The sequence below is a fragment of the Condylura cristata genome, unplaced genomic scaffold, assembly GCF_000260355.1.
Source record: "Condylura cristata isolate star-nosed mole 26May11 unplaced genomic scaffold, ConCri1.0 scaffold00002, whole genome shotgun sequence".
In the NCBI taxonomy this organism is placed as follows: domain Eukaryota; kingdom Metazoa; phylum Chordata; class Mammalia; order Eulipotyphla; family Talpidae; genus Condylura; species Condylura cristata.
In genome coordinates, this window is record NW_004567103.1 from 59,868,627 (window position 1) to 59,882,899 (window position 14,273).

Here is a 14,273-nt window from a genome sequence, read left to right on the forward strand (position 1 = left end):
TTTGTTTGTTTTTGTCTTCCCTTTAAAAGGCTCATCCTAAAGTATGTGAAAAACTAAAATCTTTAATGGTTGAGTGGTCAGAAGAATTTCAGAAGGATCCACAATTTAGTCTGATATCTGCAACTATTAAATCAATGAAAGAAGAAGGTATTACTTTTCCTCCAGCAAGTTCTCAGGTGAGAAATTCGGTCAGACTCATGGTTGACCCTTTATTATTTTAAAGGTTATGTTTCTTATGTAAAAGTTAAGCAAGATATGTCTTCATTTCCCATTTCTGCTCTCCAGGCACCTACGTGGCATCATGTCTTATATTTAATGGACATTCTAATTTTTTAGTGAATTTCTTGTATAAGAACTTTGGAAAGTGACATCAGCCATAAATATTTTGCTAAATGCTACTCTTAAGTCTAAAATCACACAGAAGGCAGATATGAAAAAGGCCTATGTTCAATTAATTTATAGCACTTTGAAGGGTAATTAAATTATAAGTGACAAATATGGATGAAGATGCAAAGACAAATGTTAGGAGAGAGGTAAAGAAAAGATAGAATTTTGTACATGTATTTCATAGGTAGAGAGGAATAAGAGCTCATATTGATGGAGGAATGACATGAACAAATTCATGGAATTAGGAAATCTCAGTACCTTTTTACTGAAGAATGTGAATGTGCCTGCAATTAATGGCTTATATATATGGTAGATAGAAATGTAAGACTAGAAATTTATTTGGGGAGGTAAGGGGATAGCTTTAGTAGAACTAGAATGGAGGTAGGGACAAGAGTCATAAGGTGTGTTGATTATTTAAGTCTGTAGGAGGAGAAAACTATCTTGGGTTTTGTTATCAGTGCTTCTTATATCTTCCAATTAATACTAAGATATGTGTTAGGAAAAAAGATAAAAAGGAATAGTGCATTTAAAAAAAATAATTTAAACTGTAGACTAAAGAGACTAAAATAATAGAGCTGACCAGTTTTAAACATTTAAGGTAGAATTTTGGCGTGAAAGTTTTATAAATAGTGAACAGCACTTTTTATCATATCATATCATATCATATTTTTTCCATCTCAGTTGCAATCCCCTTGGGCTTCCCATCACCAAATCACCCATGTGCCATCACCATAGTCCAGTGCATTTCCCTCCTCCTACTGTTTTGATCGCATTCCTCACTCCATCCCAACAAAATGTCTCTGGTATATAGCTGTGAACAGCACTTTTCCTCTCTTTCCTTTGGCATTATTTATCAAAACACTGGTTGATTATTCAGAGTCCTGATCATGTCTGTCTTCCATATATAAGCATGGTCTTTTTATGGCTGAGAACCAGTAACATCTAACTATAATTAATAGTAAAAGAGGACAACATCTGCACCTGTTGTCCTTCCCTATTTGGTAATTATCAGTGCATCTTGCTGACATTTCATATGTACCTCTGCACCTACAGAGCCTAGTGCCTTTTATTGAGTAAGAGCTCTTGAACAGTTGACAGCAGAAGGTACAGTCAGAAAAGATTCATATTTTTAACTTTCTACATGCCAGGTACTATGTCGGATACTATTTTATGCATAATATAAACCAGTTCATGCCTTTTGTGAATTTTTATTTTCTTGAAAATTCTGATGTTTAAGTATTTGAAAATAACTACTTAACGTCATCATAAAGAACTTCATTTTTAAACAAAACTCATTAATTATATCAAAAATTTTTTTAAATTGAAAGTCATTATGGAGCTTGTGTTTTCTTTGAAAGAGTAGTTATGTTCATTTTAATCATACATTTACAGACTACTGTCTCAGCTGCAGCCAAGAATGGTACATCATTGAACAAAAACAAAGAAGATGAAGACATAGCTAAAGGTAAATGATCAAAGGTGTAATTTAGCGTTAAGGCATTTATACTGGTTCATTGAAATAAAATTTATATGAAAACTGGGTATACTTTTAAATATTTTTCCTCAAATATGAAAACTAGTAGAATGTGAAAAGTAAATAATTGATGTGATAAAAGATGTAACTTAATTCATACTCCATGTTAATAGTATGCATTTAATCCCCTACCTTTATAGAAATTACATTTCACCTTTTCTTTAATGCCAGAGTTGTGAGTCAAGCACAGAAATATGCTCACGCCTTGTCCTATATGGAAAGCTACCCATATTATAATGTCACAATCTGTTTGCTACAAAAATAATAGCTGCTGTATATGACAGACTGTGATAATAATGAGTGAGCACAAACTTTATTTTAAAAAAATGTCGTGATATTCTCTGCTCCACTTATTTCTCTCCCCAAGACAGTCAGCTGGTTAGCTTTTAACAGAGCAAATAAAGTACTTGCTTGATTAATTCTTATTAGATGTTACCTAAACTTTTTAAAAATCAATTTTTTTATTTTAATTTTTCAAACTAGCTATTGAATTGTCTTTGCAAGAACAGAAGCAGCAACACACAGAAACAAAGCCCTTATATCCATCTGCAGAAATTCAGCTAAATAATAAGGTTACAAGGAAAGTAAGAGCTTTATATGATTTTGAAGCTGCTGAGGACAATGAACTCACCTTTAAGCATGGTGAAATTATTATTGTTTTGGATGACAGGTATGTTTTAAATCTTTCTGTAATATTTTGAAATTATTAAAATCAATCACTTTAACTTAGAATACTGGATATTCAGTTTTTGGTATATTTGAATTATAGTAGAACCTTTTCATACCTTAATTTTATTTAAAGTAAAAGCCTAGCTATTATGAGTTTCTTATTCTTTGTTAAATTTGATATGAAAGTATTTTCTGTATTTTTGATGGAAGATAAATTAATACTTTGATTAGAAAATTTGGGAAACACAGGTAAATATTCAGTAATCTGAAGAAATTGACCTTGGGAGTTGTGTATACTAAAATTACAGGAGAAAAACTTTAGGAATAAATATAGCTAAATTACATTCGTTCCGGGCACCTGAAAGCTATTCTTGGCTCATCCCCAATTCTGTACTTTTCCTCACTATTTTTCTATTATTTAAAGTTTTAATTAAATATAGGTCTTTTTAGACCTAATTCTGTGCTTTGCTTTTAAACAAAGTTGATGAAATTTAGCATGAGTGAGACCTAACCTCTGGTTGCTATGAACAGAGATTGCAAACATACCGATACCCATTACAAATAACTAATTAAGCATATATAATAGTCTAGCAATTTTTTTAAATAAGTAGATATACAAAATGCTTTTAATTTGCTACAGTGAATGTTCAGTGAGAAAGTATTATGTGATGATTTCTGTATAACAAAAAATGAATGAGGAGAGAATTCATTAAAACCTACAATAAAGTAGGGAATTCAAATAGCCATTAGAGGACCCTCCCCGGTGGCGCAGCAGGTTAAAGCATGGCACTAAGAAGCTAACGCTACTTCAGCATGAGTTCGATCACCTGCCCTGGAGGTGATCCATATTGCTCGCAGCCCTCTCCTGACCAGCCTGCTGCTCCCCTCAGCAGTGTACTTCGTCAGTTGGCCTCTTCTGCTCCCCACTCTGTCTCTGGTGAATCCTCTCACTACCCCTGCACCTCTGGCCTGTACCCCAGTTTTGTATGCATAAATAAATAAATCTTTTTTAAAAAATTTTTTAAAAAGCGCCATTAGATAAAGCGCCAATCTGTATGGAATGCAGATTGTGAATACCATAAAATTGGTAATGTTGGAGTTCAGGAGAGAATTTATGCATATAGAACTGGGGTACAGGCCAGAGGGGTGAGTGGGGGGTTGACTCCAGGTGGACTGTGATTTTGACAGAACAGGAAAAATTTTGCAAGAAATCAAGACTAGGAAAAATAAGGCTCTTACACAGTAAAAATTACACTGTATTCACTTAGAAAATAATCACCTTTTTCCACTAAAGCTTTGTTTTGTTTTTAAATCATCATTTGGAGTAGAGCACCTAATCCCTGAAGAGAGTAAATAAAAATCAAGGTGAAGAGGAAGTGTGGCTCTGAACACTGACAATCTAAAACAACAACCTTTTGAGTGTTTAGTGGAATACTTACAGAAGAACTTAGGTTACACTTCTGATATTCTTATGCAGCTATAACATTAAAGACATTGTAAAGCAAATAGAAACATTTCAAACTGATTAGTTTTTGTTTTAAAATTCAAATTTTGAAATTTTTTTGTAATTAAAAATTGCCCAAAATGCTGCTCATCAATGGCAAGGGACTTCTTCACTCATCTTCAGCAGGTGTGCACCACTTTGTGCTGTGATAACTCAGTTCTTCACTGACTTTTTTTTCTTTTTTTTTAAGATTTTTATTTATTCATATAGAACTGGGGTACAGGCCAGAGATGCGAAGGGTGAGAGGATTCACCAGAGACAGAGTGGGGAGCAGAACAGGCAGATCGACGAAGTACACTGCTGAGGGGAGCAGTGGGCGGGTCAGGAGAGGTCTGCCTCGCCATGTGGATCTCCTCCTGGGCAGGCAGGAATCGAACTCATGCAGAAGTGGCTTAAGCTTCTTAGTGCTGTGCTTTAACCCGCTGCGCCACCAGGGAGGGCCCTCCACTGACTTTTTTTGTTTTTGTAACTGGTGAATCCTAATTCAGTATCCCTTGACGTCATTTGATGTTTTCATGGCATTATGTACTTATTATAGGCTACTGAATTGCAGCAAATAAAAGGATTATGTTAATGTACTTACACCTGTCTCTTTCACTGATGTCTAATTAAAGCACATTCATTAAATTACTTAAATTCATATAAAACTATTTGCATAATAAAACCTTTTCTCTGTAATTAATGGATGTCTACATGAATATGATGATATATGTAGATTGATAGCTTTCATTTTGATAGTAGGATATACCTGTCTTAAAGTCACCATATACATACATAAAGTATGTATAATAGGTTAAATATTATCATTGGCAGGATTTTAAACACAATTACAAACTTGGCTACTAAAGTTAAATGACAATGTTAGGTTAAAAGATGATCATCTAGATGATCCATGATAAGACTCTTTTCATGTTGCTGTGGAAATGTCAACATGAAAAATTTTCACATTTAGAACTTTAAATCCTATGAAAATACATCATTCTTGCATTCAATTTCAGAAACACTGAGCTGATAGAAAAGGTACACGTGTCTTATTAACAGAATATATCTAAAAAGCTTTTTACTCTCTACATTTTTAATGTTATTTCACCATTCTTGTTTTATTTTGTATGTTCCATTTCAAGTAATTAAGTGGAATTCTTGCCGTTCCAAAAATGTCATGTTGTGATTAGACCTCTGTGGCTTTTGTACATTTGGTTCTCTCTGCCTAGAAAGCCCTGTCACAGGAGGAAAACACATTTAGAAAAGAAAAGGAACATTACTTGCAAGGAAAATTTGCAAGGGAGTCTAGGTTTAGAATAGAAGGCTCCCCCAAATGAAAACTAAAATGAGCTTTTTAAGGAAAAGAGCCTCATAAGATTACCAGGATTTTCAGATTTGCTATCTCAGCAAAGGTTTTTATATTTGTTTCTTTGTAATTTTAATTTTCTCATCCATAATGACAACAGGGCAAATGTCATTCTAATTTACTTCTCCCTTTTACATTTTTGAGAAAGTCCTTAACCTTTAATCCTTTTGTCAGATTTTAGGTCTTCTGAGAAGCTTAAAAACCCTATCTTTTGGGAGACTTTAAGAGTTTCTTCTCTGTGCTTCTATAGTTCTCTGAACATATGTTAAAGTATTTCTCATACTCTATTATAATTCTTTACATATGTCTCTCCAACTATATGAGTTAATTGTGAAGAGGGTCAGTACTTCCGTAGGTGGGAGGAAGGGGAGGAGAAAACAAAACCCATAAGGTAAAACAAGGTAACATATTCTTAGTTTTGTAGGTCAGGGTTGAACAATGCTGCATTAGATTTTTAAATTTCTTGAGGACCAGAAACTGACTTAATTATCTTTGTAACTTCAGTATTTGGCCTGATGTCACTATCTTCTCTCTGGTAGGTTTTCATAAATATTAGTTGGTCAGTTTGATGAAGGTAAAGTTTATGTCACTTGCCTTACATCATTTTTTTACTCAATCATTTTATATACTTAATATAAAAAATTCTAAATAAAAATATTTGATTTAAAATTTCCTTTAGTTCTCAAATGGCTTGTGTAAAATGATAGTGCTGAATTACCTTAATTTAGCAATTTAAAATTGAACAATATTTTTACTGTTAAAATTCTATGGAATCAACTGCCAGCGAACAGAATATAGAGCTGGGTTAGGGCTGCAAAGGAGTCTGCATGCTTTGGACTTGTAATTGATTGTTTTGCCTACTATCTGCTTTATCAAGGAGTTTGTAATAGTCATTAGGTAAATTATCTTACATTAATAAAACCATTAAGGAAGCCTACACATAAAATTGCTGATAGGTTCAAATGAAATCAGTGTGTGTATTTTATAGGTGTGGGTTCTCTGATTTTAAGTAAAACTTCTTCTAAATTTCAGCTTTACTTTTTTAAAATGGGCAGTTCAACTTAGACTATGTGTAAGAGAGAATTTCTTGATTTGTATAGGTAGCAAATATGATACCTTAGAACTGTTAGTACATTAGTTGTTTCCCGGCTTTTGTGTCTTTGTGGTACTTTTAAAATCAAATGATGTTTCAGAATCTCGGAAGTTTAATTTATCATTAAGATTTACCTTTGAATATGCCTGCTTAGAAAATCAAAAGTTTGAAAAGATATATATAAAATCACCATTTCCAGATTCTGTGATTGTCTTGATAGAAAATCCAAGAGACTAAAGAACAAACTACTAAAACTGACAAGAGTTCATTAAGGTTGCTAGATAGAGGATCAGTATACAAAAATCACGGCTTTAATCATAGCTATTTGAGAAATGTAATAGAAATGTAATAGAAATGTAAGTGACATTCTCAGTAGTAACAAAAATGGAAAATGATCTAGAAATAAATACCTTACAAAATTTATAAGGCTTTTATGAAGAAAATGATAAAATCCTTAGGAGGTCAAGGATATAGATTTCAGCCTTAAAAACCGTAAGTCATAAAAGAAAATACTGCTAATTTTGATTACAAGGAGCAAAAACCACCATGGAAGAAGAGAAACTAAATACACAAACACACACAAAGTGACAGTCTGAGAGAAGGTTTTTGTGTAATTCTGAAAACAATTGCTGTCTAGAATGTGTAAAGTACAATAGATTCATGCAAAAGGACAGATGATCCAATGGAAGAAGAAAATTGGACAAAAGATCAGTGCACCGAAGAGACAATCTGAATGACATGCAAACCCACTCAGAAGTACATATGAGCTCAACCATGAGTTCCTGTCTGATATCAGTTGTTGTTGGCCAGTTAACCAACTATTCTCACATGCTGCTGAGAGGAGGAGGATGGGAATTGCCACAACCACTTTTGGGAAACTGGCACTTTCTAGCAAGATAAAAAGTGCTTGTATCCTGTGGCCTCCCAAATCAATAAATGTACCTAAAGACACCTCCATAATTCAGAATTAATGTGTGCCCTAGCGATAACCACCTTTTTGTTTATAAATTGTGATAGAGGTAGTAACCTAAATGTTCATATGGATGGGAATGGTTAAATCAAAAATGCTTTACTCATGTGATGAAGCTTTCATTTAAAAAGGTTAAGCAAGATTTGATAATATTAACATAAAAGTGTTAACGTATCTGTAAGGATTAACATATATCCCTACAGAGTTGGCTATAGATGTTTATAAGTAAGGACACAGGTAGGAGGGTTGCATACTGGATTTATGGTGGTTGTGGTTTGGTAGGATGCTTTGTGGGATTATGGGTAATGGGAACTTAATTATTTATAAGATTTTATTATTTTAAAAGCCTAGGACAAATATGACTTAATTGCTAATTGGTTCTAAATTTAAATTTAAGTATGGAAATACGGATATCTGTTTGTGTTTTTTATGTCTTTTATTTAAGAACTTCTTTTAATATAAGTTGAGTGTGAGCTATTAGTTTCTAGGCTGAATTTAATTTTCATTTTAACACCTATAGACATTAATTCAGATAAAGAAAATTCTGGAATTCAGATAAAGAAATGACATTTTTGTATTATGTTTCTAGTGATGCTAATTGGTGGAAAGGAGAAAATCATAGAGGAATAGGACTCTTTCCATCTAATTTTGTAACAACTAATTTAAACACAGAATCTGATGCAGGTAAGTTAATCTTAGGGAAAATTTATACACTTGAAATTTGTTGCACAGTTTTGAATATAAAATAGTTGGCATTTAACTTTTGTCCTAAACAATTTATTTATAGGGAATACAATTTAACCTGTTTAATAAAGTAAGGGATTAATTTATTGCAGGCCAATTCCAAAAATTATTTCTTTGTTATATTTTAAATCTTTTGCAAGTTAACAAACACAGTTATATGTATGGCATAGTTATATGTAAGACATAAAATATTCTCTGACTAAAAATATTTACATCAAACTAGTCATACTATAGGAGAGGCAGTTTGTGTCTCTTTAGTTCAGAGAATATTGGTTTTATTTTGGGAGAAGGCAGTGTGGGGAGGCCTCACTGATGGCTTGATTGTGATTCTTAAGGTTAGGAGTACTCTTAAGTTCTACACCTTTGTTCACTTTGATTTGATCCTAGTGAACTTGGGACTATGATAAAATAATAATCAGTAGTCAGGACACTAAGTCCCTGGCTTAGTTGAGAACTGCACTTAGTTTTGCCTAGTTTCCCTCAGTTGCTGTTAATGTAGGTAGGGATGTGAAAGGACAGAGGGAGCTGATGATACTACTAATGTTGGTGATGATCCAAAATAAAATAGCTAGCAATGTTTGAACATTTCATTTAATCTTCATGACTCTGTGAGATAGGTATTTTTATTGCCTTGCTTTACAGACAAATTAAGACTCAGGATTGTGACTAGTAGGTGATAAAACCCAAATTCTAAGTTAGCCAGTGTACTTATATTGACTCACTAGGGGACTTACCAGTTCTAGAGTAAGAACTTAAACTGCAACATATGTAACTTCATCTTTGTGTCAGTAGAGTGACAGATTCAGTTACAATGACGAGAGATGGATACTCACTTAAATAATTTTGCCATGATTTGTATTTTTTACTCTCTGGCCTAACTCTTAACTAGATAAACACATTGGATAAATCATTTTTAATAACATGATAGACTATGCTCAGGGGAACCTATATAGCTATTAATTTCCTCTTGTATAGGCTAGAGAGATTGATGTATAGTTTTAAAAGTAAAAAATACTCTGTTTTCAATATATCCTCATATTATAATGAGCTCTGCTTCTTAAGTCATATTTGGAAGTTAGACAATTATTTGATATAAGCAGCTGTTAGGACTTGAAAATTATTTTGTGTACATAGATTTTTATTATTTTATTTATTTAATTTTTTTTTTAAAGATTTATTTGTACATACAGAACTGGGATACAGGCCAGAGACTCAGGGGCAGTGAGAGACTTCACCAGAGACAGAGCGGGGAGCAGAACAGGCAGATCAACGAAGTACACTGCTGAGGGGAGCAGTGGGCGGGTCAGGAGAGGTCTGCCTCGCCATGTGGATCTCCTCTGGGGCAGGCGGGAATCGAATTCATGCAAAAGTGGCTTAAGCTTCTTACTGCTGTGCTTTAACCCGCTGCGCCATCAGGGAGGGCCTATAATTTTATTTTTACCAAAATTTTCTTTAAAAAAGTATAGTATATTATAACTGTTCCAGTAGACATTTAAATAGTTTTCTGGGTATGCATATTAGTAAATTATTTTTTAGTCTCTTCATGAAAGGTTTATTTTTGTTTTGTGTCATTTTAACTATAATCATAAAACCTGTCAAAGCAGGAATTCTTGTTTATATTATGCCAGTGCATAGTTCCAATGCATTTCCAATGTGTACAACTCCTGTCACATAATATATGCTAAATAAGTATTTGTGGAATAATTGAATGTATGTGTAATAACATGTATTGATTTTGATGTGTGATGACTATTGAAAGGGTTTCTACTTTTTCCTTATGGATAATAATGGGCTGCTTGTAAACGAGTGACTGTATACCAGGGTAAATGCTGAGGAACTTAAAGTTTACTTTGTTTCCATAGCAGCTGTGGACAAATTGAATGTTATTGATGATGATGTGGAGGAAGTTAAGAAATCAGAGCCTGAACCTGTTTATATAGATGAGGTAGAGTTCTTCTTTTGTTTAATAGTTAAGATTTTTTAAATGTATTATATTTGAGAATGCTTGGAAAGAGTAAGTTTTATATTCATTGAAATTTAAACTCTTTGTTATTAAAGTTTCCTATTACATTTTTAGGGTAAGATGGATAGAACCCTGCAGGTGCTCCAAAGTATAGATCCAACAGATTTAAAACCAGACTCCCAAGACCTCTTGGATTTAGAAGGTACTTAGTAAATATTATGGATTACTTTAATGTCATTTAATATTTATAGTTCTTAAATTTCTCCTGCCCATGTTTGTTTCTTGAGATTAGAAATTTTTGGTGGGAAACAGAGTAGTAAACATAATGCTTGTAAACATGCCTGTTCTTTTCAAAATGGCGTTCTTTGTATTTCTGTAAGTGTTCTAGTGATATTGAAAATACTTGTAATACAAAGGCAACAGAATTAGAAATAACAGCATATTAAATTGACTCAAAATGTTAGAAATTTTTATTCATAATTGTACATGATCTGTCTTGACCTTGTCATGTAGTCATATGATACAAGAAATTTGAAACAAACCAATTATTTTTATGCCTTTTTAAAAAATCTTTTGAACTGACAATTAAAACAAAAGAAACCCTAGAAATATGATTGTAGAGTTGAGATTACTAGTGGAGAGGTTGAGTTGGTAGCAAAGGATGAAAGGGCCCCAGTGGTCTGTGGTAAAGGACTGTGATAGTTCTTTTGATGGTAGTGGGTGTCATGCTAACACTCATCTGAGGAGGTTTTAGCTTAGTCCCTTAAATAATATATATTGTTGTAAACCAGTGTTACCCTAATAAAAATACTTTGGGAGAAAAATCTATTTATTAAAAAGATGTCCTTTTTTTTAAAGATTCATTTTTATCTTTATGCATATAAGAACTGGGGTGTAGGTAAGAGGTGTAGAGGTGGGGGGGGAAGGGAGGGTAAAAGAATTCACCAGTGAAAGTGTGGGAAACAGAACAGGCAAATCTATTGATATACATTGCTGAGGGGAGCAGTGGGCAAGGCAAGAGACAGGAGAGGTCTGTTGTGCCAAGTGGGTTAGCTTCCTTTCTTTGGGGATCAACCTCCTGCTGCAGTGGCTGGCAACAGCTTGGTAACACTGAGACTTTAACCCCTGCACCAACAGGAAGGTCCTAAATTAGTAAGTCTTGAATCTTTTTATAGAAGAAAGTGTGGCTATGAAATAGTATATTATTCTATCAGTGCTTATATTTGGAAATAACAAAAAGTTTGAAATGGCTTAAATTAATGAAAAATGTCTGTATCTACTCTATATATACTTATATATTTATATACTAACTCAGTTTATGTAACTTAATGATAATTTTCTAAGTATTCAATAACTCCAGATTATCCCAAAATACTCCAGGTATTTTGGAGTAACTCAAGATTTCAGTTTTTAAACTTACTTTTTCGAGGGAATATGGTGGGATTTCTGTTTTTATTTGATTTGCCTTTGAAATTGGTCTTTTCTAGCATACATTTAATTTCCCGCGTACTATTCATTGTATTGCATATTGGTGGTCTATTAAAAATGTTTGCTATTAATTTAAACTGGTTTATTGTTTTGATTTTTAAAAATCTTTTTTTTTCTTTCTGTATTTACAGATGTCTGCCAACAAATGGGTCCAATGATAGATGAAAAACTTGAAGAGATTGATAGGTGAGCTATTTCTTGTAGGGAATAGCAAGTATAGTTTTTTAATGTGTACTTGTTTTGACAGAACTTTAAATTAGGGAGATTTTGCAGAATGGGTCATTTTGTTAAAATTGTTTCTTCTAAAACTGTTAAAAATTAGCATCAATTGGTGTAGCTTTTTTTTTTTTTTTTTTAATGAGTATACTATACATAGACTTATGAACCCTTGCTCTAACAGTGCCAGTCTTTGTTTTCTTAACTTGGGCTAAGAGGAAATTATGAGTGATAAAGAGTGAAATTGAGTAGAGTATATAGCACAAAATGAAAACAGGAATCTTTGTTAAGATCTTTGTTTTGTTATGTGAGAAGAAAGTAGTAGTATTTGTAAAACTTTCTTTTTTTAATGTTTGTAAAACTTTAAAAAGACATTTCTGGCCCTCCCTGGTGTTGCAGTGGGTTAAAGCATAGTATTAAGAAGCTAAAACTACTTTAGCATGGATTCCATCCCAGGGGGTGCAGAATAGGCAGATGGATGAAGTACACTGCTGAGGGGAGCAGCAGGTGGGTTAGGAGAAGTCTGCCTTGCCATGTGGGTCATCTCCCTGGCTGGGGATTGAACTCATGAAGTGGCTGCTTCTAGCCCCATACTGCTGTGCTTTAACTCGTTGCTCCACCAGGGAGGTCCGGTGAGATTGTTTTTTAAAAGAAGTATAACAGATAAATATCTGTGGGCCTGGTAAGATACCATAGTGAAGAAAAAAGCAGAACATTTGGTTAATAAAAAGATTATCTTCAAAAGTAAAGGTCTAGAACAGTTACAAATTCGAGTGACTTTCTGATATGAGTTAAACTTTTGAGCAGGAATTCACTTGTTAACCAGTTCTCTTTCAGAATTTACTGTTTTATAGACTAACTGGCTTTTCTGGTCCATGACCATTGACTGAAGATGCAGCTCCTATTCTAGAGATGCTTACTGTTCTTCAGCAAATTTTTATTGACTATTTATACTTGAGTATTGAGAGACCAATAAAAATATCATTACTTAATGATATTAAATGGATCATCATCAGTTTGTTTTTTCTAATAAGAAAAACAGCTTTACTGTTTTTTACAAAATTATCACAAAATTATAATTTACATTTTATTTGTGTCATTCTACAGATGTAGTTTTGTAGCTTTTATTACACTAAGAAATTATATTAGATAAATATGTAAATTGACTCCCCCAAAATATAAATAGATGTGTTGATGAGAAATCCAACTCTGAACTTAACTGTGTTCCAGGCTGTTCTAATTTTTATTAGCTATTATTCTCTAAAAAATCACTTTCTAGTACTTCAGTCAAGTTGCTCTTTTCTTTCTCAGTGCCCCTTGCTTGTTGCTTTTGCCTGTCTGAATTCACACTGTCCCACTGACCTTATTCTTCCTTTTTTGGTCTTCATCCTTCCTTAGGTACCCGCATAAGTTCTCCAAAAGTTAGCTACTTGCCAGATTAATCTTTAAACTCTTCTATTCCTCACCTATTTAATATAATTTTGGTTTCAATTATATATCACATCACTTGCTATTTTTTCATGTTCTATGCTTTCTCTCACAGGTTATAGTGTCTTTGAAGAAGAGATCCACACCTTAATTTTTTCTCTCATTGTAGAGTTGGACACAATTCAGTAAAAATATTTTATTGTTACAGAATTATGTCTCAGCTCTTTAAAGGTGGTTTCAGACTCGGTTATCATGCCTTTCTACTGAGTACTGATATTCATCAGTATATTGGGTTATGTGGACCAGATTGTTATTGTTATTTCTTAAGTCACACATTTGTTAGCACAGACACAAATTCCTGAAGCCTCCTGTGTGGTGTACAGCTGATACTTCTGAAAATAGTTTGACATGCTTTATACAGTCTCAAATTGAGAGGAAATGGATGTTGTTTCATGATAGCAGATTCAAGTAGTGGAAAGGTGACAAGTTTTGCTTAGATTCAGTTCCCATTATTTATTTGGTATTCCTGTGCCTCTTTTTCCTTTCTCTAAGTGAAAAACTACATACAATAAGCAGGGGCCGGGTGCTTTAAGCCAGATAAAATGACCATTTGACTTATATTACTTGGGTTGTCAGAAAAGTCTTGATACATTTTTGCAAAAAAAAAAAATAATAAATAATGTCAAGACTTTTCTGACAACCCAATTGTTTGTCAGTTGCAGAGCAAGTTCTTTATTACTCCCAGGCAACAGTTAAATTGTATCAAGTCATAGACTTCCTTGGGTAAATTTGAAAATGTTTATATTTGGATTTGTTGTTGCACAATAAAGTAGCTTCACTCATTTTCTCAAAAGAAACTTAAGCAAGAGCAGTGTAGACTACTTTTACATATGTGCTGCTTTATTTACATTTTCAAGGATAATTTATTT

General features: G+C 33.2%; 1 protein-coding gene across 2 annotated transcripts in view; it reads left to right on the forward strand.

The window, feature by feature from the left end:
* Positions 1-14,273, forward strand: part of STAM2 (signal transducing adaptor molecule (SH3 domain and ITAM motif) 2) — a 40,493-nt gene that overhangs the window by 20,483 nt on the left and 5,737 nt on the right. For both annotated transcript variants that reach the window (XM_004674879.2, XM_012728974.1), the window contains 7 exons: positions 30-176; positions 1,780-1,852; positions 2,405-2,591; positions 8,095-8,189; positions 10,112-10,194; positions 10,327-10,414; positions 11,832-11,886. In XM_004674879.2, the coding sequence (XP_004674936.1) occupies positions 30-176; positions 1,780-1,852; positions 2,405-2,591; positions 8,095-8,189; positions 10,112-10,194; positions 10,327-10,414; positions 11,832-11,886 (728 nt within the window). The remainder of the gene's footprint in view (positions 1-29; positions 177-1,779; positions 1,853-2,404; positions 2,592-8,094; positions 8,190-10,111; positions 10,195-10,326; positions 10,415-11,831; positions 11,887-14,273) is intronic.